The following is a 25,634-nucleotide window of genomic DNA, read 5'->3' on the forward strand; positions in this document are numbered from 1 at the left end:
GCATACAACAGAGGCAACCTACTGGTTAATAGAGGGCATTAGAATTAACAATGATGTCCTCGATAGTTGTGTCAAGCAAACTTCTGAATGTTAAACAAAACAAAAAGTAGTGCCGAATCCGCTGTGGTGGCTTTCGTAAGTTGTGGTTTTTGGGTTTTTTTGGGTTTTTTTGGTAACACTTCAGAGTACTGTTCCTACTGTAGGAACAAGTCAGAAGTGAATAAGCACATTCCCTTTTGCACAGGTACCGATTAATCTGTTGGCCAATTCCATAAACTAAACTGTATTGGAAGAATCTAATTTTCACTCATTTTAAAGACAGTGCTGTTTATGTAAAATAGATACAAGATTTGCCTTGTATAGTTAGATAATAAGGAATTGCAATTTAAAGTAAATTATTTTTTATTGTTGATACTATGCATTTAAATGATAGCTCATTCATTTTTTGTGTATGTGTTGTGGACTGAGGTTATAATCAATCAACATCGCTTTAGAGCTTCAGTATGGAAACGAGAGATTGTCTTTTCACAAGATCTTTGCGCCCTCTGCTGGCAGGTTGTAAGGTAGCAACACCTCATGTTTCCTGCTCTGTGCTACTTAGCAGCACCATGTGAGGGACACAGCAGCCTTCATTCTTGACATTTCCCACAAACTGATGGTCAAAAACAATAGCTTGAACTCATGGCTTATTCGTTTATTCTTTAAGTTCTTGATTTTAAGGCATATTATTCTGTATATGTTAAACTACTAATTACAATAAATAAATAATATTATTAATAATAAAAAATGTATTATTTAAAATTATTTTTAACTAATAATTAAGAATACCATCTACTTGTAACTGTGGTCACAAGAGTGATGAATGCTAGTCGCCCTACTGTTGCATCCTTGAGTACAAATAGGTTTAACTGGGAAACAATGAAGCCCCACTTGTTTGACCTAAATCACTGGAAGTATTTGCACCTAGGTTTTTCCCCCCTCAAGTTTTCTATGCCAGTAACCATTGTTATTTCCTCTGTACAGTCCCTTCCTCAGTCATCCAAAGCTAAAGATATATTATTTTTGATAGAGGCCAAAACCTGGACCACCACTGCATCTCAAGCCGTGCGCTACATAACGTTATTGGTGCATTCAGTCTTGACAGGCTTTTCCAATAATATATTTATGAATGCATTTAGAAGCTAAGGAGAATTTAAGTTTACCCAATGGATCAAATACAAGCTGGATAAATAACCTACTGAACTTTATTGTTAACTTCTCTTTTTTTGTTGTAAGTTAAGTTTTCATAAATTCTCTTTTTGAACCCCGTGATATGCTGTTGTAACTAATTTGGTCAACTTGGAACGGGCTGCTTTGTTCATCTGTTTTATGTATATATCCAGTGGTCCAGACGCGATATAACGGCTTTTTTTACAATGCTATAAGCTTTGTGACAGATTTATCGAGCGACTTCTAAAAATTTGTAGTTCGACCCAAAAAAGTCACCATTATCGGTCTTGGGACATTTTTCACATGAGGGAGCGGAGCTGTGGAAGCGCGTTTCGTCATTTCCTGCACACCTCGCGCTGACGTTGTTTGTCAACACCTATCGTTGGTTCGTTGACTGTGCGCGCGAATGGCTTTTTCATTTATTAATTTTGCAGTACGAGGGGTTAAATATTCAAGTGTACCGAGTTTTGCATCAGTTACGTAGTTAACAGATTGCGTCCCCCACCCCAAAACGAACTGGTCCAACCGGGCAAGTGATTTTTCGTGATGATGAACTGACGTAGCGTTTTGCCTGCCCGGGGCATTCAGGCAGTCGTTATTGTTTAACCCCGCATGTGCCGTGAGTACTAAAACCGCATGAGGGTATCATTTCTATGGCAAACGAGGGAACCTTGTTATTGCTCTTACCCACTAAAGGATAACACACGTGGCAACCATATGAAAACACCTCAGAATATTAATCCAGTTCACTGAACTAACCTTGGCAAGTAAGAAGCGAAACAAAAGATGTATAAATTAAAAGTGTAATTAAAAGGTTGCCAAGTAAGTACAAATTCACACAATATACTCAAGTGCTTAAATCTTTAAAATTATTTTTTACACAATACTAGTCGTCACATCCAATATCCCACAGTAGATATTAAACCAACACAATCTATAGTGATTAACAATTTCACTTTTAAAATAGAGTACACAACATACACTGCACCGGTTCTATTAAAAACAACTCATACATTAAACAGGAGTACTGACTAAATACAAACCAAAAAACATGACATACAATAATAAATAAAACCAAAGAAAATAAACAATAGCTAACCTAACAAAGAGAAAAACTAAACATGGAAACAGAGACTAAAGCTGCTTTTCTTCTAATCTCATTCTAAGATGCTTAGAATGAGATTAATTATTCGTTGCATTTAGAGCCCAAACAAAAACCTTTGCATAAAGAATGGATCATTGACCTTTGGTCTGTTACGATACACCCCGCAAATTCTGGACTCCCACCTGCTACCCGTAGTTCACACCACTGTGAAATAACCATATCCAACATATAACAACTAATAACTACAAGAATTGAAGTACAAACATTATACATACATATATACAGTTATTTTCAACAACCGCATTAAACAGCTCCTTCCACTCGGAATAAGCAGTAGTCTAAAGTAAAGCATATTCATTAACTACTACAAATTCAGTTATAAAAACAACTGCATACATCAAAAATATATTCAATCACTTTAACCGTCTTCCCAGCATATCAGATTACTGACATGGATTCACTTAGTGGTCCGAAGCCTACAACAGAGAAAAACTACTTTTGGCTTACCAACAGGCAACCCGTATTTAAGTTCAGCGATTACTAAAAATAACTAATCGCTTAAAAACGCCTACCAGAAACGTTTTACTCACCAACTTTGCTATTTCACCCACCTCGAGAACGCGAAGACCAATATCAAATCTGATCACACTAACTGCAGATCACCCGGACTAAGGTGCGTTTGCACGTGATTCGCTGCTCCATACTAATACTGCAGCACCGGGATGCTGCACTTATCGTGGTTGGGGATTTTAACAGCGCTAACCTCAAGCGTGCAGTGCCCAACTTTTACCAGCACATAACCTACCCCACCAGGGGAAAGAGGGCACTAGATCACTGCTACACCCCATACAAGGACAGCTACAAAGCACTAGCTCATCCACCGTTTGGTAAGTCGCACCACGCCGCCATCTCCTTCATACCAAAATATAAACAGAGGCTGAAACGGGGAAGTCGGGTTCAAAGGGAGGTCGGGCGCTGGACAGACCAATCGGTGGCCGCTCTGGATGACGTGAACTGGGACATGTTCCGGCATGATGTCAGCGAGTTAACGGACGCAGTAGTGGGGTTCATTGGGAAACTGGTGGATGATACGATCCCAAGAGCCACCATCAAGATGTTTCCCAACCAGACGCCATGGGTGGACAAAATTCGCGAGGCTCTGAACTCTCGCACTGATGCCTACAACGCGGGGATCATCAGTGGGAACATGGACGAGTACAAGTCTGCGGCATACGGAAGGCTCAGGGCGGTGAGAGAGGCGAAGCGGCGCTGCAGGAGGAAACAAGAGTCACAGTTCCAGCAGAGTGGCTCTAGATCCCCGTGGCAGGGACTATGGACGATCACGGACTACAGGAGCCCACCCCCCGAACTGATGAGTGCAGATGAGTCTCTTCGCTCGCTTCGAGGCTGCATCTAGCAGTGCTAATGCTAACAGCGCTAGCGCTAACAACAGCACTAGCGCTAACAATAGCAAATGGTGCTATTGGCGCAGCCAACAACGCATGCGCAGAGCCCACCAAAGGACAGCGCCCTCTCATCATCACGTAGAGGGACGTGAAAAGAGTGTTCAAAAGAGTGAATACCAGGAAGGCGGCGGTACCAGACGGCATCTGCGGGAGAGTCCTCAAAGCCTGCGGAGACCAGCTTGCCCCGGTATTCACTGACATCTTTAACCTCTCCCTGACGCATGGTATCGTCCCATCCTGCTTCAAACGGTCCACCAGCGTCCTGTCCCAAAGAAACCTCGACCTTCCTGTCAACGACTACCGCTCTGTTGCACATCGGTCGTGATGAAGTGCTTTAAAAAGATGGTCAGAGATTATCACCCCTTCACTGCCAGCCTCCATCGACCCACTGCAGTTTGCATACCGCCACAACTGCGCCACTGATGACGCAATTGCACATCTGCTCCACATCACACTGACCCACCTGGACAAAGGGAGGGGTAATTATGTTAAAATGCTGTTTGTCGACTACAGTTCAGCATTTAACACTATCATCCCCTCCTGACTTACTACCAAGTTGGAGGATCTAGGAGTGCATCCATGCCTTGTGTGACTGGATCTCCAACAGGCAGATCACAATCAGTACAGGTAGGCAACTGTGTCTCATCTACCCTCACCCTCAGCACTGGAGCTCCCTAGGGTTGTGTCCTAAGCCCCCTGCTCCTAGAGCAGGGATCTACTTACTGTACAACTACAACTGTGTGGCCACTTCCAGCTCTACCACCATTGTCAAGTTTGCTGACAATGCCACCGTCATGGGCCTGATCTTGGACAACAAAGAAAGGGCCTACCTGGAGGAGATTAAACACCTAGAGAACTGATGCCAGGAAAATAATCTCGTCCTAAAGCAAGACAGCAAGACAAAGGAGCTGATTGTGGACTGCAGCAAGAAGCAGGAGTGGCACTACCAACCTGTTAGGATTAATGGAACCACGGTGGAGAGAATAAATGGGTACCTTGGAGTTCACATCACCTGTCCTGGTCCCGCCACACCAACTCCTGGCAAAAAAGGCTCGTCAGCGTCCTTACCACCTCAGATGCCTAAGAGACTTCAGACTGCCCTCCAAGGTGCTGTGGAACTTCTACACCTGCACTATTGAGAGCATCCTCACAGAAGCATCACAGTCTGGTTTGGGAACTGCACCAAGCAGAACAGACAAGCACTCCAGAGCGTGGTGCGTTTAGCAGAGTGCATCACTCATGGAACTTCCTGACCTGCAGACCATCTACTACAAGCGGTGCCAGACCAAGGCCCGGAGGATTGTGAAGGATTCCACCCATTCCAACAATAGGCTCTTCTCGCTTGAGGTCAGGGACCTCTTTCACTCCCTGAGGACCAACACAGAGAGACTGAAGAGGAGCTTCTTCACACAGGTCATTCGGGCCCTGAATCAGGGCAACTGATGGGACTACTCTGTGTATGATGTCCACAATAAAATCATAAAAAAAATTGTAAATTGTAAAAACTGTAAATTGTACATTGTATATATGCCTAGTATACATCCCCTCTTCATTCATCATAACATATTTATGTATTCATTAAACCACATTTCATTTCACCATATCTCTCCTCAGCCACAGACAGAGCAGTTACAAAAAGCATTTCACTGCCAGTTATACCATGTATGACTTCGTTCAAAGTTTATGTGTCACGTACAAACACACACACACACACACACACACACACACAAAATCAACAGTTTATTGTAGGTTATGGGGTGCCATGAGTTGCTTTAATGCCTACTGTTAGAGGACCATCTGTTGTGACATGGTGAACATTAAGTAAATAAAACACTTCTTTCCTATGATTCTGCAAACCTTACCCTCTTTGGCACTCTGCCACCCATGCCATCAGTGTTACAATTTCCTCTCAGGAAGCATAATCAGCATGTCACTACCTGCACCCTCCTAGTCTCTATTCATTGTGCTACATCCCTTTAAGAAGCCACACCTGTAAGGTGTGTAAGAGTCGTTTGGCCTGCTGGTGCTCTTTCTCCTGGGCCAGGAGAAGCATCTGCTTCCAGAATTCGCGCAGCACCTGCGTGGATTCGTCCACTCTCTCCGAGTCAAAGTGGTACGCTGGGTCAGCACGCGTGGTGCTCCCGAAGTCCACGTCGGCCACAGACCACCAGAACCCCCGGCCCAGGCCTGCAGACCACACTTGTGGGTTGGGCAGCCAATGGAGTGCAGAAGCAGACAGATGTGCAGTGGGCCAATCGCAAGCACAGGCAGAGCGATGTGCCCCGCCTTACACAACCGCCTCCCATGATTCCACACTTAGCCAGCTCTTCAAATATGCAACAAAAAGAGAGGTGAGATATGTATACACCTCTGAGTGATGTTCCTAGTGATCATAACACTGCCTACAATTATCTGGCATCATTGTTCCCATAGCGCCAAGCGCCATGTGCATCTGTTTTTGATTTTGCTTTCCATTTAGGCTCCGCCCTCTCCCCTTTTTTTGCATATCTCCGCCTTTCTCTGCCAGGCATTGCTGTAATTACAGTGGTAATCGATTCCTACTATTTCTTGCTTTAGGTCCATATTCAGGTTTTAGTTTTTCTCCCTCAGCTACTTGACCATGGGCCATTTTAAGGATTATTATGGATTTGCCCATAATAAACGTCACTCATATCTGCACATGCATCCTGCCTTGTCTTGATACTCTTTACAATAAATTTATGTACTGTAAATACAATGTATGTATTATTTATTTATGAAGTTATGCATCAAAGTGGTACAAAAAATATATGGCAGCCTTAACATTGTAAAGTATTGATCTGAACTGACATATGTGTATATAGGGTGTCATAAGGTTGTTGGATAAACGTAACAGTTATATAAACTGCCTCATCCTATTGCTAATTCAGAAGCACTTTGCTTGCAACATCTGTCTGTAATGTATCTTTGTGTGCTTTACAACAATTTAAAATTTTTAATATATATATATAATTATTTGTGTGTACATGCTTGTTCATGTATGCATACCTGAAATGCAAGAATGAAGATAGTACCTTTTAGAAATATTTTCCTCATCAAGTTCATCAAAATCTGAATGCCAAACAGTTTGTGTGTATATGTGTGTGCCTGCATGCATGTGTGTGTGTGTCTGTGCATTCATACGTGTGTGTGTGTGTGTGTGTGCATGCATACGTGTGTGTGTGTGTGCATGCATACGTGTGTGTGTGTGTGTGTGCATGCATACGTGTGTGTGTGTGTGCATGCATGTGTGTGTGTGTGTGTGCATGCATACGTGTGTGTGTGTGTGTGTGCATGCATACGTGTGTGTGTGTGTGCATGCATACGTGTGTGTGTGTGTGCATGCATACGTGTGTGTGTGTGTGTGCATGCATGTGTGTGTGTGTGTGTGCATTCATACGTGTGTGTGTGCATGCATACGTGTGTGTGTGTGTGTGTGTGCATGCATACGTGTGTGTGTGTGTGTGCATGCATACGTGTGTGTGTGTGTGTGCATGCATACGTGTGTGTGTGTGTGTGCATGCATGTGTGTGTGTGTGCATTCATACGTGTGTGTGTGTGTGTGTGCATGCATACGTGTGTGTGTGTGTGTGCATGCATACGTGTGTGTGTGTGTGTGCATGCATATGTGTGTGTGTGTGTGTGTGCATGCATGTGTGTGTGTGTGTGTGCATTCATACGTGTGTGTGTGTGTGTGTGTGCATGCATACGTGTGTGTGTGTGTGCATGCATACGTGTGTGTGTGTGCATGCATACGTGTGTGTGTGTGTGCATGCATGTGTGTGTGTGTGCATTCATACGTGTGTGTGTGTGTGTGCATGCATACGTGTGTGTGTGTGTGTGCATGCATACGTGTGTGTGTGTGTGTGCATGCATGTGTGTGTGTGTGTGTGCATTCATACGTGTGTGTGTGTGTGTGTGTGCATGCATACGTGTGTGTGTGTGTGTGCATGCATACGTGTGTGTGTGTGTGCATGCATACGTGTGTGTGTGTGTGTGCATGCATACGTGTGTGTGTGTGTGCATGCATACGTGTGTGTGTGTGTGTGTGCATGCATACGTGTGTGTGTGTGTGTGTGTGCATACGTGTGTGTGTGTGTGTGCATGCATGTGTGTGTGTGTGTGCATTCATACGTGTGTGTGTGTGTGTGCATTCATACGTGTGTGTGTGTGTGTGTGTGTGTGTGTGCATGCATGTGTGTGTGTGTCTGTGCATTCATACGTGTGTGTGTGTGTGTGTGCATGCATACGTGTGTGTGTGTGTGTGTGCATGCATACGTGTGTGTGTGTTAAAGGTAAATATATATGTAGCCATTTTTGTCCTTTTTATGTAATCTTGTTCATTGGGGAATAGAGTACTCCGCTATTGTATTTTATACAGTTTGATATTTAGATACATTTTGCTTAAGTATTTACTTTAACTCAGCTGAGATTTAAAAAAAAACAAACAAACAAAAAAAACCTGTAATTGAATGATGTATGCCAGGGCCAGTTAGGCAGGAAACTTTTCAAAACCAAAATTCACAGAGTACTTAAGAACAGGCCAGCCACAAACATCTGCCCTCCGATCCATTATGTTAAATATGAAAGAATGCTCACAGCCTGGGATACACTGGACACATGAAACTCATCTCTGTATGTGGTCTTATCTGGTCACTTCACTTCACCTTTGCAGGTGAGTTTTGCTGGGCTGTTGTGTCTGCTTTCGCTGATTTACCTAACAGTAAAACCAGCTCTAGAGAACACAACATGGCTTCTGTTTTATTGAAAGTTCAGTGATATCATTCACAAGTAGAAAGAATGACCATTATTTTGTTGAATCAGGAGAGGTAAGCTACTTCCTTCATGTTCACCATACTAGCTCAGAGGGTCTGGGTCTGTCTCGCTACATCACCACTTGTAGTCTGAATGCCTGAATCATTTTATGCTGTAACAGGCAGTCACTGGTCTCCATGAATGATTCCTAAATCCCTCAGTAGTTCAACAATGTGGAGGGGCTCTCAATTGCGAGAGATGATCTTCCTAGCAAAAGTTGTCCAAAAATATTTGAAAGAGGCTTCAGTACACCAGTGACCATGGCTGTTACATGTGCACAACATGTCAGATGGTGGAGGAGAAAATGGATTCTGGTCCCAGGCTTCCTTGTACTTATCCAATAGGCCACGTGTTCTGCCAAACAGCAGGACAAATAGTGAAAAGCCCATGGAGGGAGTCCTCCAACCTGCAAACAACACACGGGCAATGTGAGGTCACAGACATCCTCAGCCACTGAAGCATCCTGGGCACTGTCAGGGTGCCTGTGAGGGTACACAGGCAGCTGCCTGAAGCTTCCAGTAGTGCTCCACTTGGCCATCATTCTTTCTGCTCATGTCCTGGAACACATCAAACATCAGTTTAATGGGTGGGTGGGTCAGCCTCCCCAGCCAGCAGTACCAGGCAGGCCTGGCTGATGGGGACCTGACTTGCCAAGGCAGAATTTCAAGTTATTCACACCCTGGGTAGTTACTGCCTATGAGAAGAGTAACCAAGAGATGCTATACAACACAACAATCACTGGCCAAACCCCCAATTTAAATCTACTATGCACAATATTTTTAGTGAATGAACTTAAGCTAGATATTTCAAGAGGGTATGTGCAATAGTTAGAAAAGAGTTTGAAATATTGAGGATTTTCAGGTAAATGTTCAATAATGCACTGTTTCTTTCTCCCCAGTCCCTCAGGTTCACGTCTTCAAACACAGAGTCCACTTTATCCCCAGAGAAATGCTCTGCTGTCATGTGACTGGGTTCTATTCAAAGGACGTGCACGTGCTTTGGCATGGGCCAGACAGCCTCCCATTGGTGGATGGAGTGAGCAATGGAGAGTTGCTCTCCAATGAGGATGGCTCATATCAGCTGAGGAGTAGCCTACAGTTACCAGAGGAACCTTAGTCATCCTACAGTTGTGTGGTGCTGGACAGCAGTGTGACTGAAAAGATCACTGTGACCTGGGGTACGAAAAGCATTTTGTTTTCTTGTAGGCCATTGTGCACATAGTGCATAAAATAGCACTGAATGTATACATTTTACTCACTTATACTTCCTTAGCTTATGTGAGTAAAAATTTAGCTTTTAACATTTCTATAAAAAACTTGCAAAATTCACACAGGCATAACAGACATATATTCACCTGTTGCACTCCTTAGACATATTACTGTTCAAAAGTCTCATAAGTCTTTGGAAAGAAGAAGGTACATTTGTGGAAGACTTCAGAATCTTTATTTCCATATGTTGTAGAGCACACAGGGCGATTTGTCTGGAGGAGGATGGGCTGCCTTGCTGCATCCATGTGTGTGGTGACTGTGCTGCTCTGGCTCCTGGTCATGTTGTGGTGGAGAGGGAGAAGGCCTGAGAAGACAGTGTGTCTGAGACTAGATGAGACTGCCATGCAGAGAATCTTGAACTCTAGGGTGGATTGAGGTTAGGGTGCGAACGAGATGAATGGGAAAAATTAAAATGCTCTCATCCCCCAAATGTTTTCCATTTGACACCAGTGAAAAGTAAAAAAAAAAAAAAAAAAAAGCAAATGTCTTAAAATTTACTGGTTGCACTCTATGATAGAGATCAATCACAGTTCAGAAAGCTCTTGTCTATGAAAGTCGTGCTCCAAAGAAGCCTGAAGCAAAGATACCAGTCAACATTGCCACCTCTGAGGTCGCATCATCCCTGGATTGGACAAGGGTCAGTGACCGTAATGCGTCCTTGGTCTTAGTGTCTGTTCGCAAGGCACTGGACCATGATCCATACCAACTTGCCATGAACAAAGAGTCAGTACGACAGTCAAGAAGGCAACATTGAAAAACAGCAACTCACAAGATAAAGGAATCATTCGATATTGACAGCCCACCAGGTCCATTGACAGTACATTTGGATAGCAAAATATTACCTACCGGTAATTAGAATATTGACCGGTTTGCTGTGATAGTTTCAGCAGTGGTGTCATGAATTTACTTGCCGTTTCGAAGGTCCCAAGTTGAACTGATGACACACAGGTGTCATGATCAGTCCCTCCCAGCTTCCATGTTCCATGTTTTTCTTGTCTTGCATTTTTTTTGTTCTGTTCCATAGTTTCCTTTTCTCCCTCGTTTGATATTCAACACCTTTCCCTTGTTTAGTTGATTGTATTTAAGCCTTGCCTTGTTCCCTTAGTTTTTGTTGTTCATTGTAGTTGTTTATTGAATCTGAGCATGCATGTATATTTGAATCATTGTGTTTGTTAAGTTTGTACTCTGTGCCTTCGTGTGTTTATGTTTGTTAATCATGTAACCCTGTACTCTTCGCATTGGTCATTTGATCCTGAACCGTTATACCGACTCTGATTCTGGATTTGCCCTGAATAAATCTCGCTCTTCTCCACACATGCATCTGCCTCCTTATCAATCACTGTTACAACAGGCAACTGCTGGTTTTCAGCTCATTGATGACTGGCACCTCAATGATAGAATTCAGTTTATGTATTTTGACACCATAGCCAGCAACACTGGCGGTAAAGCTGGAGCATGCATCATACTACAACAGAAACTAGAGAAGCCACTTATCAGTTTAGCATGCAGACATCACATACATGAACATGTAGCAAATGTCTTCAATTGTTTAATGGTCTGTTCAAATGGTCCTACTCTCAACCCTTTCAAACACTTCTCACAAACTTCGAATCACATAGATGGATCCAATCCTGAAAGCAGCAACGATCTGTTGCAGCCGCAACAGACCGCAAAAGGAAAGCCTAATCAAATTATATTGTCACCAGCAAAACACTTTCTAGCTTTCATTGATTCTGAAATTTCTGCCACTGAGAGTGTTCAGATGGCAGTAGCTTTGTCCAATCCTGGCAAAGATAGTCCTGCACCTCGAGTCAAACCACTTGATGAAAGTATTGTATCTCAGTTGACATTATTACATTTTGAATCACTAAACACCAAGAAGTTTTTTTGTTTCCATACTGACTGAAACACACTTCTTGCAGCCGGATCCTAGTAGCTGGGACAGTAGTCAACATTACATCATCAATGGTCATCAATGATGCTGCTAAACACGGCGTGTCACTCGTACAAAAATTCTGTTCTTTTATCATGAAGCCAGAGGATCAAAAACAGCACCTACTTCAGGTCATTGCACATCACTGCCAGCAGTTTGCTGTGTCCAAGAAGTCAATCATTGTTGAAAAACAATGTCTATAATATGCCATATCTGAATTAGTATTTAGTATACACTGTTGGTCCTAAACACATTTAGACACAATTAATTTTTAGCGCTTTTTTAAAATACTTTAGGCATATTGTGCCACCAGTAAACAATGTTAGATTGTCTTAATTTTTTGTGTGTTGACTGTATATATGGACAAATAAATCTGGGATATGAAGGCATTTAATATGCAAACTATAATTTTGCCTGGAACCCTAACTGAGGTCTAACTCAACTCCATCACAAAGATGTTGACTACATGTCTTTCCAGTTTTTGACTATTCTGAGAATAATCAAAAAATGTTAGAAATTAGTTGGTCTTTTTTATAAGTGTCAATTCATCTTTTAGTTTTTCCTTCAGTAAAATTGAGTAACTGAGGACTTAATTAACATGGTCTTCCACTTTCTGTAGCAGTTATAAGCAATTCACATCATGTTCATATGTCAGAAAGAACAAGACCTTTGCAAGATTGATTTCAGAAAGAACTGATTCAACAAAAAATAATCATATCTACTAGTAATGTTTAGACCGAATGTTTGAAGTGGCCCCCTTGTCCTACCCTTGAGATTTACAACAGAATACATGCGCTGAAGAACTCTTGTACTCTCTGCTTCTTGAGAAGAAATAGGGGAACAGAACTCCCTACTGAACAATCAGATGATAACGAGGTCAAAATCACAAAACATTCAAATCTTCACTTAAAATGGCTAAAACATTATAAAATTATATTATATAATAATTATATTATATAATATATATATATATATAAACATTATATTATATAATAATTTAAAGAAATATCTTGTATGTAGCAAGATTTGTACATTATAAACTTTTAATGTTTTAAGAATGAAGAAGAGAACATCTTAAGTGACATATTAAAGTCCTACAATGCTAGAATATAGTAACATAATTTACTGTTTGTGGTGACTACATCATGCATAATAGTATAATAAGTGAGTAGAACAATTAAAGGAATTTACATTTATACTCCAAAATTGCTAAAGACCTGCATTTTGGTTCTTGCTGAAGCTCTCCAATGAACCAATGATTTAAGCTATTTGAAGACCACACTTGAAGGAAATCATGTTGAAGCATATGTATTGCAGTTTCACCACAAAGTTCACACCTACAATGACCTTGATCATTTGGTACATCCTCGATTGCCATGAACATTATATTTTCATTATGCCATGCCCTTGATGGGATTAAGTACTGTATTATAGACAACACTGTGATCATATTTGCCAGTGAATATTTAAACACCATTTAAGTACATTTTTTAATCATTTTATTTATTTCCTTATTACTGACTTTAGAGCCCTTCTCTAAAGCATTTTGGCATTAGGTAACATAATACATTGTTTCTAATTCCGCCAGAATCCACAATACAAGAGTTAGAAATGTGTGCGTAGTCCCATTTGGTGCATTACTTTTCTCTCTTAGCGCCCTCTGGTGTCTGGCTGTAAGATGGCAGGTCCTCATATTGCCTGTTAGGTCCCCCACTACCACTTCTGCACGAGGCACACAGCAGCCTGCAGTATAGTGCAGCATCACGGGTTTCCCCCCAGACCAATCAGTGATGTTCAGTGGAGGGTCACCTTGCAATAATCTGGCCATTTCCAGCCTGTGAGCTCCATGCTCAAGTCTTGTTCGTGATTTGTTGTGTTGGTGGTTTGTGACCTCTTCATGCCCTTGAGTGGTCTCCTCATGGAGCTGCACAAGAGGGCTCTTGATTCTCCCTGTGGTCTCCTCGTGAAGCAGCGTGAGGGTGCCCTGTCCTACAGCCAGCTGTATGGAGCCCAGGCCAGAGTGACCCCTGTCCCTCACTGCCAGGGAGACACTCCAGCTGCCCAGAGAGCAGTGAGAAGAGCAGGCCAGCTCCACATGCATTACAGTACACACCGGAGGAAACATATCCTGCTCCTGGAGAAATAAAAAAGGAAAAGTGGAAAAGTGTGACATATGTGCAAAAGTGTGACTTCCAATATATGTTGAATCTAGCGAAGCTTATGTTGGTACATTTGTTAAATGCAATCTTTCAGTATTTGTGTCTTTCACAATAATATAGGTATAGTAGTATAGCCCAGTTACATGTACTGTATTAAAAGGACTTAAATGCCATATAAAACTGCTCTTATCATTTATAATTGCTTATATGTGTTTGGCACGATGCATGCCATACTGAAATGTGTTACCAACAAGTAAAGTCATTTGTTACCAGCATAGTGTTATTTTTCATGTGTGTGTCGAGTTCTCACCTCTGGCAGAACAGTCAGAGGGACCACAGCGTAGTTTGAGTCAGATGAGTCCTGTGCCTGGACCGTGAAGGTCAGTGTGACTGTCTGGCCTGCCGTGGCGGAGCGGGGAGGGTTAACCTCCACCTCCCCTGTCACAGAGCCTCTCTCACCTACAGATAACCTGCCATGAAGAGTACTGTTGCATCAGAGAGTAGTCTTCATTCAAACTGTGATTTAATGAATATTACTGAGTCACATTTCAATCATTAAATTGATCACTCAGGGTTTAATGCAAACATATCAAATTTCAAGTTTTTAGTCTTGCGCTTGGTTTCACTTCACTAGCAGGCCGCTTTGGCCTCACCTGTGCCGTTTGCTATGGGAGAGGTAACGGCGGTCATCTTCTGCAGTCAGTGTGAAGTGGCGGGCAGGACCATGGTTAAACACCTCAAAGACGACGGTGGTGCGGCGACCTGCCCGAAGAGGAGGAGCTGAATGTATCTGACAGAGAGAGAGATAGATAGAGAGAGAGAGAGAGAGAGAGAGAGAGAGAGAGAGAGAGAGAGAGAGAGAGGGTCTGGATTCATACCGACTCATATTGATTTCATATGACATTGATTATGATGCTGCACTGTGTGTCGTTTGTTTTGTTCCTCTGAAGTCATACCAGTATCTGTACATGCGTGGGCTGGACTGTCTCCGCGGAAACCCTCTCAAGTTTATTTCCCTTCCCATCCTTGCCAGACAGACAGACACTGAAGGGCAATCTGGGAACTGAGTCTATTCTGCCCACCAGTTCTTCTCCGGACCAAGTGGAACTCGATGAATTCAGCAAAACCTTCTGCAAGCTCTGACCACTGGTCCCCAGCAAGGTCACATGACTAAATGTGGCATCATCAGTGCTGGACAGGCCAATTACAGCCACTACTAAAAATGTTGGTACACCTATTGGAGAGCAAATAGATACTAATGTTCAAGGGAAATAAATTTTGAATTTTTTAATTGTAGGAAATGTTTCTTTTATAATTAAACAAAAAAAACTGACTCAATTTCCCAGAGACCCCCCAACCAGGCATCTCAAAAATCTGTCAATTATTTGAAAACTAAATATTAAAAAATCTAAATGATTATATCAAATATAAAAACAGAATAAAATAGGGTTGGTTTTTTTTGCGAATTCAAGAACTCATCTAGAGCTATAGGATTATTCTATCTCACTCTACAGGTGAATGCCACATTAGTTGGACAGGTGTATGTTTCTAGAAAAATCCCCAGGTTTGGCCCCACCTGCAATAGGGCTGCCTTCCACTCTCCTCAGTCCTGGGTGAGTGTCACTCACTTCGAGTGCAAAGTAATAAAGGAATTCCAACGTACTTTCACCTAGGGACGGAACACAGACAGTCCCAACACTAACCTGAATGCATGTAATGTTAGGTATTTTTGTAATGTCAGGTCTTTCAGAGCTTTTTTTGTCATTTCAATATGTTCCAAAGCACAATCAAGTTAAAAACAAGTAGACAACAAAGACCGAGTCTGCAGGTTTCCAAAAGTATAGAGGTCTGTCATATAAATGTAGATTAGGGGTCTATAGCAGGAAAATCCAATGTTTTAGGGTGACTCAGCAATGCTATGATCTTTGTTTACAGAACAATGGGCTGAGCCTCTTACCTAAGACACTGAATGTGACTGATCCATGAGCCGTAACAGTGAGCTGCCATTGGCCAGGCTCTATAGGCGGGAGCAGACAGATTCTGTACAGACCCCCTGACTGCTCCAGCTCGGCCAGAGGCCCAGCTGTACTGAGAAGAGCCTGATGAACACCTTTATGAGAAATCAATCAATTAATCAAGCAATTAATTTGTCTCTATCTATCTATCTATCTATCTATCTATCTATCTATCTATCTATCTATCTATCTATCTATCTATCTATCTATCTATCTATCTATCTATCTATCTATCTATCTAATTTACCTGTAGGGCTGATGAGGCCACACTGCATGATGCTTCCAGCAACATGGAGTGTGACAGTTTTCACCGCTTGGTCAACAGTGAATGTGTAGGCAGAATCTGTCTCACTTTCTGCATGAAACAGAGTCACCTGAAGAAGAGAGGCAGTTAAAACCATGAGTCCCCAGAACACACATTTGTGCTGTTCCCCTGACCATAGGAACACATCTGGGCTGTTCACCCTGACCATAGGAACGCACATCTATCATAAGGCAGCCCCATGAAGCAGAACTTACTGACTGCAGATCTGTAGTAATATAATGATTTTCAGTTGAGGTTTTAGAAAATGATTTTGCTGTAGCTTTTTTTTTTTTTTTTCCCCAAAGTCCATGTTGGTGTGTCCAGTTGTACCTTGTGAGAAGTAGTGCTGTCTTCCACAATGGCTGAGGCTTTGTGGATGTCTTTGTTTGTGGTGAAAATGGTCATACCGCCAGACACTGAGGCCAGGGAGGAGTAGAGAGAGAACCTATCAGGAGACAGGATCTCTCTCCTCTTCCTCTTTAGGATACCCCTCCCACTTGCTTTATTACTGAGGTCTTCAGTCAACAGGAAGGTCACCTGATGAAGGAGAGGAAGCTGAGTACTTGTAAAGTATTTTTGTGCTCCGTGAGTTTGAATCTCATAGTGTAACTGTGTGTGTGTGTGTGTGTGTGTGTGTGTGTGTGTGTGTGTGTGTGTGTGTGTGTTACCTTGCTCTGTTTTTCTAAGATGAGCGCTTTTACTGTGTTGTACAGATGTCTGTCTTTGGGGGAAGCATCAGTGAACACAAAAATCTCAGACTGCGGTGGGCTATGGATGAGAGCCAGCTGAAATGGGCACACAAACACACAAACATCCCCCCCACACACACACATACCCTTTTGCTATGCAGCTCAAGCAAACAATTTTAGAATTTGGAAGATGCACAAACACACTGAATGAGCTGCCAGACTGTAAAGTTAGTATTATTAAACATATCTGAATAGGATTATAGTTGGTATGCAAAAGGACAAACAGACAGGGACCTCTTGACTAAATACAGCTAACTGAGATTTATTATACAGACCATTTCACACACCACACACACCACACATGCATATAGGGAAAAACAAACATATGATGTTTATGTTTACCTAAAAGCATGCGTTTCATTTAAATATCTACAGTTTACAAGGGTGCTTCAGAAAATAATCATTACAAAAATAAATAAATAAAAAATACAATTCATAAACCTTACCATCCTGGAGAGAATTATTTTGTTGTTCTTTTACATTCTGTTTACATATAGTTTATATCCTGTATATTTTTGTTCTCTGTTTCTATGGCTACCTGAATGGCAGAGAGGCACATCTCTGGTTCATCCCCTCCACCCAGAGCCATTAATTCTTCCAAGAACTGCTGGAATTCTTCAGGGTCATCAGTCCTCTGCACTGGACCTACACCTAAAATAATGTATTTAGGACACATTTAGCATCACACACACACACACACACACATTGGGCATACTGCTGAAAAATCATACTCATACACATACACACACAACACACACGCACAGACAAATGCTATATGACCAATATGTCCTGACTGTCATTTTGTTGTTTGGATGCTAATGACCTTTTAGTGACTTGCTTTAGAACTCTGTGGGAGCTGTTATGTCCCACCACTTTTCATATCAAGTGATAATACATTATACAATACTAATAATAAATTATAAAAAAGTGTGTCAGAAAGAGTTTGGGAAAGCTTGTGAAACATAAACAGTTTTAATTCTAAAGTCAGATGTGTGCTCCAGAACATTCCAGAACAGAGTCCTTGTTTTTCCATCCTGCTCTTACCTGGATCATGGAAAGGTACCAGCAGGAAGGAGCCAGACAGGCTGGGTGCATGGCTCCTAGCTCTGGCCTGAATGATGGACATGGCACGTAGGCGGGCAGCTGTGATCTCCTCGAACATGCTGCCCGTAGTGTCCATAACAATCACCAAGGGCGGAAGCTCCTGGACGCTGAACAGCCTGGAGTGGAACAGACAGCTCAACACTGTGCAGCTGAGGGTAGCTCAGGACAAGTCATCTCGACTCAATTGTGGTCCATTGAATCCAGTTACATCCAGTCAAATTTAATTAAACTCATTTTGATTTAGTTCAGTTCAACGTAATTGTCGTTTTTCTTCATACAACAGCGTTCCTGTTTAGAATGACCAAAGGCGTCCCTGTCAACAGACACATAACCTCACCTCCGTTATTGTGTGCTCCAAACTATAGTCAAGTCAAAATGGTAACCCCCTTTCTCGAGCACTGTAAAGTCTTCATGCTGTTGATTTATGTTGACCTCTGACCTGAGGAAGCTCTTGGGCCCAACCTCGTCACGGAGGTCTCGGAGCACACTGAGGGTTGCCGTGGTAGCGAGTTCCGAAGCCTCTTTGTGGAGATAGTGATGCGGGGAGAAGAGAGGGGAGGTGCTGTCCTTGTTAATTCCACCTTCCGCTCCCTGGTGACGGCTGCCGTCCAGAAGACCACCATGGCTGCACTTCCCTATGACACACCGGCATCTTGTCTGAGTATCTACCTACATAGATTCTTCTAGAAGCGTTTAAAACAAGTTTGTTGGGGGTCGGGGGGTGGGGGGGGGTGACTTCCCTGATCAAATAAAAATGACTAAATATGATCTTTAACACATGAGCTAATTCAGTTGCAGTTTAAGTGCATCATTCACCACTGAGTTTTGCTCTCCATGAGTGAAGCCTCTAGCACTGGAATCCATAATCACTGGTATGGCGTGACATATTAGCTATATGTCTCTTAGTTCAGCAGTGGGTAAATATCTTTCGATTTTATATAGATCTGTGGCTTAATGGAGCTGTGTGTGTGTCCACAGTGTTAAAGCTGGCCAGGTGTGAGTGAGAGGTACCTGTGGGTTTGGCAGGGTATGTGTTCACATAGCCAGTGGTCAGCAGTGGCTCACGAGAACCGCTCACCAGCTTGTCAAGTAGATTGTTATAACAGCTGAATCGGTGGCACGCAGCACAGGTGGGTGTGTCCTCTGAAACCAGCAGGTCAGGAACTCATAGCAACTTGCATGTACACAAGCACCTGCTGAATGGGTATTTAAACTGACCCTGTTAGGAGTTTTCACTGTACTACGTCACACTGCGAGTGTCTTGTTATCTACATACTGATCACCTGAGGCCACAGGTACTGCAGGTTCTGTGGGGTGGAGAAGGTGAAGGTACTCAGAACGTTGTCCCATTTCCACCCAGTTGCTGTGGCTATAAAAGTCCTGCACACAGACACACACACACAAAATCAACAGTTTATTGTAGGTTATGGGGTGCCATGAGTTGCTTTAATGCCTACTGTTAGAGGACCATCTGTTGTGACATGGTGAACATTAAGTAAATAAATCACTTCTTTCCTATGATTCTGCAAACCTTACCCTCTTTGGCACTCTGCCACCCATGCCATCAGTGTTACAATTTCCTCTCAGGAAGCATAATCAGCATGTCACTACCTGCACCCTCCTAGTCTCTATTCATTGTGCTACATCCCTTTAAGAAGCCACACCTGTAAGGTGTGTAAGAGTCGTCCCAGGCTGCGTCTGGCCTGCTGGTGCTCTTTCTCCTGGGCCAGGAGAAGCGTCTGCTTCCAGAATTCGCGCAGCACCTGCGTGGATTCGTCCACTCTCTCCGAGTCAAAGTGGTACGCTGGGTCAGCACGCGTAGTGCTCCCGAAGTCCACGTCGGCGTTGGCTCTGACCACGTCAGCCACAGACCGCCAGAACCCCCGGCCCAGGCCTGCCTGAGAGCAGACCACACTTGTGGGTTGGGCAGCCAATGGAGTGCAGGTGTACTCCTCTCCAAGCTTCGTGTTAGAGGTTATCTATGCAGATCTACGAATGAACTCAAAAGCATGTCTCCATATGTCAAACACAAAGCAAAGTGAGAAGAGAGCAGCTGAAATGCTGCTAAATTCTAAAAGAGGAACTGAATGGAATTGTCATATCTGCAGCTGTGGTTACAACATCAGCAAAATTAGGTTGTGAAATATGACCTGAAAAAAAGATTTACCTTCACAGTCTATAAAGCAAAAATAGTGAAAATTTTCAGAATTCATGAGATTAAATTTTATTATCCCTCCCCAAAGCTAAACCATAAGCAATCATAGTTGTCTTTAATTGACACAAGGGAGCACATTTAATTTACAATATCCATCTCCACCTACCTGTGCCGGACTGCCAAAGTCCTGTCCAGGCACCATCCTCAGTGTCTCCATGGTTACATTAAGCAGAGCCTGCTCGGTCATGTACTGGTGTGTATAGGAGTTCCAGGACAGTGTCAGCACTCGAGACCAGAAGTCAGGCAGGAAGGCATAGCAGACAGACGTGCAGTGGGCCAATAGCAAGCACAGGCAGAGCGATGTGCCCCACCTTACACAACCGCCTCCCATGATTCCACACTCAGGAGTGTCCAGCCAGCTCTTCAAATATGCAACAAAAAGAGAGGTGAGATATGCATACACCTCTGAGTGATGTTCCTAGTGATCATAACACTGCCTACAATTATCTGGCATCATTGTTCCCATAGCGCCAAGCGTCATGTGCATCTGTTTTTGATTTTGCTTTCCATTTAGGCTCCGCCCTCTCCCCTTTTTTTGCATATCTCCGCCTTTCTCTGCCAGGCATTGCTATAATTACAGTGGTAATCGATTCCTACTATTTCTTGCTTTAGGTCCATATTCAGGTTTTAGTTTTTCTCCCTCAGCTACTTGACCATGGACCATTTTAAAGATTATTATGGATTTGCCCATAATAAACGTCACTCATATCTGCACATGCATCCTGCCTTGTCTTGATACTCTTTAAAATAGATCTATGTACTGTAAATATAATGTGTGTATTATTTATGAAGTTACACATCAAAGTTACACATCAAAGTGGTACAAAAAATATATGGCAGCCTTAACACAGTAAATTATGGAAAAAATGATTGATCTGAACTGACATATGTGTATATAGGGTGTCATAAGAAAGAAAGGTCGTTGGGAACCCACTGACATTCAGTGAATTTACACTAAATTTAAAAATCTGACATCACTACCTTCCCTGGAAATAGCTCCATAAACCATTTGTTACTCTCACTTTAACCACAAAGAGGAATACCACACCTGATACCTATGAAACAATGCTGTATCTTCATTATTATTCATTATTACTGTAAACTTAATTAACTTAGTTTTTAAAAGTTAATTTGTTTATCTTGTGCTAAAAGTGGCCTAGTACACAAATATATTATTGTGACCCAAATCACCTGCTGAAATTTAGTAAATGATCTTTTGTTTTTCTAATGTTTTGCTTGTCTCAATCTACCTGCAGTTGTGGTTGAAGTGCTAACCTGTGGTTTGGGCATACGTGCTGTGTACCAGTTCAGCTTCACAGGATGTGGCATGTCAGGGTCTGTGCAAGAGGGGAGACGGAGCAAGGAGGATCCCCTGGACGTTTGACTTTTATCTTACACCACTCTGCCAGCTCAGTTGCACCAGAGCTCCGTGTCAATGCAATTCACAGTGTGTGCACTTGTGAATGATATAAAGAAGGTTGGTGTAGTGTAGTGGGTAACAGACCTGCTTCCCCCGGGGGACTGGGGATCCATGCTATACCAATTAAAGTCCTTGGGCAAGACTCCTAACACTAGATTCATCTACCTCTTTAGCTCTCTTGGTAGAGGAATCTGCCAAATGCATAAATGTAAATAAACCTCTGCTTGCAAATATTGGTGACTGGCTAAGGACTTGTTTTGTACAAAAATGTCAATTTGCAAAATCTCTGCACTACAGAACATAGAAACAGTGCAGCTGCAAACAACTGTACTGGTATGTGCAAGAATTTGTATACAGCACCTCTGAAATAATTAGGAGACTAAATCAGGGTAAGACATCATTAAAATATGCACACAATAAAATTTACAAATTGAGCTTTGATTTACTTTGGACAACAAAAAGAAAGACAACATAAATGACAAAACAGAAAGATGCATTTAAAGTTTTGTAGCTGGCTACAAGACAATGAAAATGAGTCATAAATTCACTGGTTTCTTTTTAAAAAATTCTATATAGGACATGGATGTTTATAATATTCACTGTTCTGTTTTAGAAACAATGGTGCAACATTATTGAAGTAACATCATTTGTGCACTGTTTTGCATTCCAATAATAGATGTAAAATGTATCTAATACGGTTTGTTTGTTTTGGGCTTTTTAGTCAAAATGACTTTTGTGATGTTTTGCTAACTGAAGGCTTTGCATATCCTTGTAGGTTTGGGAATCCTGGGGTCCTCTGCTCAGCTTTGGGTGACTACAGGTCACTGAATGTTAAAAGAGGAGCAAAGGTATATAGGAACACACTTTTCACACACACCTCATTCATGAATGTGTTTCATTTAGAATATTAATTAATGCATCTAAAGGCTCATTTAGTAAAAATAAACAGTAATTGATTTGATTTAAGTGTGTCTAACAACTGAATGTTATATGTGAAATGTATTTGTATGGATGTGGTTTGGTTTGACTGAATTAATTAATCGAATCAGGCACAAACAGTAAATACACAGCAGATTCACTGCAGCAGATTCACAGGAAAGAATTCCTTAAGTGAAGGTACACACACACATACATTAACAAAACAGTCACTTGCAATCCCATTTGCACGTCAATAAACATGTTAGAATTCATTATTTTCTCTTACCTGTATTTCAGACTTCAGCGCTATACCTCTCTCCACCCTCCCTGCTCCAATCAGTGACCAGCTTTGTTCAATCACAAGACTCTCAGGAAACTCTCCAGCATGAGTACAAAGCCCTCTGTCTTTTTGCCTCATACCCATACATAGAAGGCGTGCTGACTGTCTCGGCAGATTCAACACTGCTTTGATGTGCCTGAAACAGCCCGATTCAACCTTTTTGATTTAGAGACGGCAGCAGATAGGGCCACGGTTGTGAAAGTGAAGGCACCGAGATGGTTGTAGGGAGCAGTAGGTTGCATCTGGTTGGAAGACTGGGGTTCACACACACAACTCCCCCCCCCCAAAAAAACTCTCTCAGTCTCTCACCCCATTATAGCATGGTGCCTTTGCTCTGTACAATAGGATGAATACATTAAGGATCAGTGTTCCTTCCCTGGAAAGAGAGACACACACAGTTCTCTAGTGGCTTTTGTGCTGACATGAGAAGTTGGACTTGCTGCTGTATGATACAAAAAGCTTGATTAAAAAAGGGGAGATTTACGAAGGGGTTAAACATACATTAACCCTTATTCAGCCTATTCTGCTGAATAACTGTTTGGCTACTGGCTTTATCTACCATTGCTGGGGTTTTGTGCTTTTTTTTTTTAGGCTTTATGAAAAGTAATTGTGAATGTGTGTGCGCATGCTTAAGGGTGGGGGTCGCACTGAGTTGAGTGAGTAGAGTGCAGAGAATGAGAGTCGATGTATGGGGTTTTCACTGCAAGCTTTGAGTGAATGGGGCTGAATAGAACAGACACAATAAGGCCGGTAAGACTGGAGAAGAAAGCAGGCACTAGAATGAGACTGGGACTCAGACAGAGGGTGATCAGATCTGCAGGATAGCTCATGCAAACGCTCATTTAGCAACAGAACTCCACTTTCTCTAGAACTATAAAAACAGTCAGTGAAGAGATTTGGATATAGACAAACCACATCCTGCATAAGTAGTTCACTGGTCTTGATATCTAAAACATTCTGCAATTCATTCAAGAAGTTCAGTAAAATGAAAAACATGGCTTTAAAATTTTATATTAGTTTAGTGAGGAGAAAAGACATGATTAACTGCTTTTACTTTTTGGGTCTAGCAAATTCACAATGAAATACACAGGAGAGAGACACACAAGGAAGAACATCTTTATTTAGAAAATAAGGAAATGCTTATAAAAGCATAGAAAGGAAAAGGCTGTGCAAAAATCTGCACACAATGGTTAGAATTCTTTTTTTTAAGATTAGGCAACTGTTTCCATGGCTCTTTCCAAGTTTACTTTTGTGCATTTTATTAAAGTCAACATATTTAAGCCCCTTACAACATACCCGAGTAAGTTAAATAAGTAAAATTACAATTTCAACTTAATTTTACCATCAACTCAATATTTGTGGAATTAACTTCCGATTCGTTTTAAAATTATGCTTTCAAACTTTAAATCTGAAGCACTGAATCATTTCTACAATCTTGCAATTTTACTACAAATGTATTTTAGATGTTTAGGTGATATTAAATATTTACTGATCTCAGTTCTTCCAAATCTGAGCATGGTAGTTGAAGTCCTCCAAAGATGGTGGTTGTGTTGCAAGGTGCCTGTCAGCTCAGTTCACTCATACTGCTCTGAAGTCTAGAAAAAAAAATCAGAACATTTTGAAAGACTGCTGAGTTTAAGATTAGACTCAATTTAAAGACAATTTAAGATATATCATCAATATACAAAAAAAAAAATTAAAAGCCAATAAATAACTTCTGTGTATTTGAATATGTACAGTTTTAAGTATAACTTGCTTGGAGTCAGAGCCGGTTTGTATAGTGGAACGTTCTGAAGGCCATAGGCAGGTTTTGAACCATTAGGCTGTAACAAACTAAATGCAAAGAACTGGAGCTCAGCACCTGTGAGGATAAAATAGTGTGGCGATGGTAATGACTGAAGAGGATAAAATAGTGTGGCGATGGTAATGACTGAAGAGGATAAAATAGTGTGGCGATGGTAATGACTGAAGAGGATAAAATAGTGTGGGGATGGTAATGACTGAAGAGGATAAAATAGTGTGGCGATGGTAATGACTGAAGAGGATAAAATAGTGTGGGGATGGTAATGACTGAAGAGGATAAAATAGTGTGGCGATGGTAATGACTGAAGAGGATAAAATAGTGTGGGGATGGTAATGACTGAAGAGGATAAAATAGTGTGGGGATGGTAATGATTGAAGAGGATAAAATAGTGTGGGGATGGTAATGATTGAAGAGGATAAAATAGTGTGGGGATGGTAATGACTGAAGAGGATAAAATAGTGTGGCGATGGTAATGACTGAAGAGGATAAAATAGTGTGGCGATGGTAATGACTGAAGAGGATAAAATAGTGCGGCGATGGTAATGACTGAAGAGGATAAAATAGTGTGGCGATGGTAATGATTGAAGAGGATAAAATAGTGTGGCGATGGTAATGATTGAAGAGGATAAAATAGTGTGGCGATGGTAATGATTGAAGAGGATAAAATAGTGTGGGGATGGTAATGATTGAAGAGGATAAGGGACAGGTGATGGCAGTGAATAAAAAAATTAGGTGATTGGAAACCCTCTTACTGGGTTGCACCCAGGGCATGACAACTATTATTCTTCAATT

The 25,634-nt window shown here is 41.8% G+C and overlaps 2 protein-coding genes across 5 annotated transcripts in view; both read right to left on the reverse strand.

Annotated features, from left to right (window-relative positions):
* Positions 1-3,315, reverse strand: part of LOC113577434 (ATP-sensitive inward rectifier potassium channel 1-like) — a 28,708-nt gene extending 25,393 nt beyond the window's left edge. For 2 of the 4 annotated variants that reach the window (XM_027010071.2, XM_027010072.2), the window contains exon 1: positions 2,926-3,015. The gene's annotated coding sequence lies outside the window, so the exon portion shown is untranslated. Of the gene's footprint in view, positions 1-2,904; positions 3,016-3,234 lie in introns of those variants that run through there. The other 2 variants (XM_035524933.1, XM_027010073.2) reach the window with 2 other exon arrangements.
* Positions 3,316-12,898: 9,583 nt separating this feature from the next.
* Positions 12,899-23,055, reverse strand: vwa7 (von Willebrand factor A domain containing 7). Its single transcript, XM_035524934.1, has 17 exons — positions 22,985-23,055; positions 20,467-20,721; positions 19,810-20,043; positions 19,429-19,525; positions 19,157-19,288; positions 18,585-18,780; positions 18,086-18,261; positions 17,580-17,692; positions 16,961-17,077; positions 16,623-16,829; positions 16,236-16,362; positions 15,931-16,083; positions 15,550-15,642; positions 14,930-15,207; positions 14,627-14,763; positions 14,284-14,443; positions 12,899-13,948 (listed from the first exon to the last, which is right to left on the reverse strand). Exons 2-17 carry the CDS (start codon positions 20,689-20,691, stop codon positions 13,367-13,369), a joined length of 3,027 nt encoding a protein of 1,008 aa, XP_035380827.1. The 5' UTR covers positions 20,692-20,721; positions 22,985-23,055; the 3' UTR covers positions 12,899-13,366.
* Between the last annotated feature and the right edge of the window lie 2,579 nt (positions 23,056-25,634).

This window comes from Electrophorus electricus, chromosome 4 (assembly GCF_013358815.1).
Source record: "Electrophorus electricus isolate fEleEle1 chromosome 4, fEleEle1.pri, whole genome shotgun sequence".
NCBI lineage: Eukaryota > Metazoa > Chordata > Actinopteri > Gymnotiformes > Gymnotidae > Electrophorus > Electrophorus electricus.

Excerpts from the sequence above, each read along its gene's own strand:
- vwa7 (XM_035524934.1), bottom strand. The coding sequence starts at position 20,691 with ATGGGAGGCGGTTGTGTAAGGTGGGGCACATCGCTCTGCCTGTGCTTG. Across the intron at positions 15,643-15,930 it reads AGTCACATTCAGTGTCTTAG|GTGAAAGTACGTTGGAATTC; the intron begins GTAAGAGGCTCA and ends TTCCGTCCCTAG. Across the intron at positions 15,208-15,549 it reads GGAAGGCAGCCCTATTGCAG|GTGTACCAACATTTTTAGTA; the intron begins GTGGGGCCAAAC and ends GCTCTCCAATAG.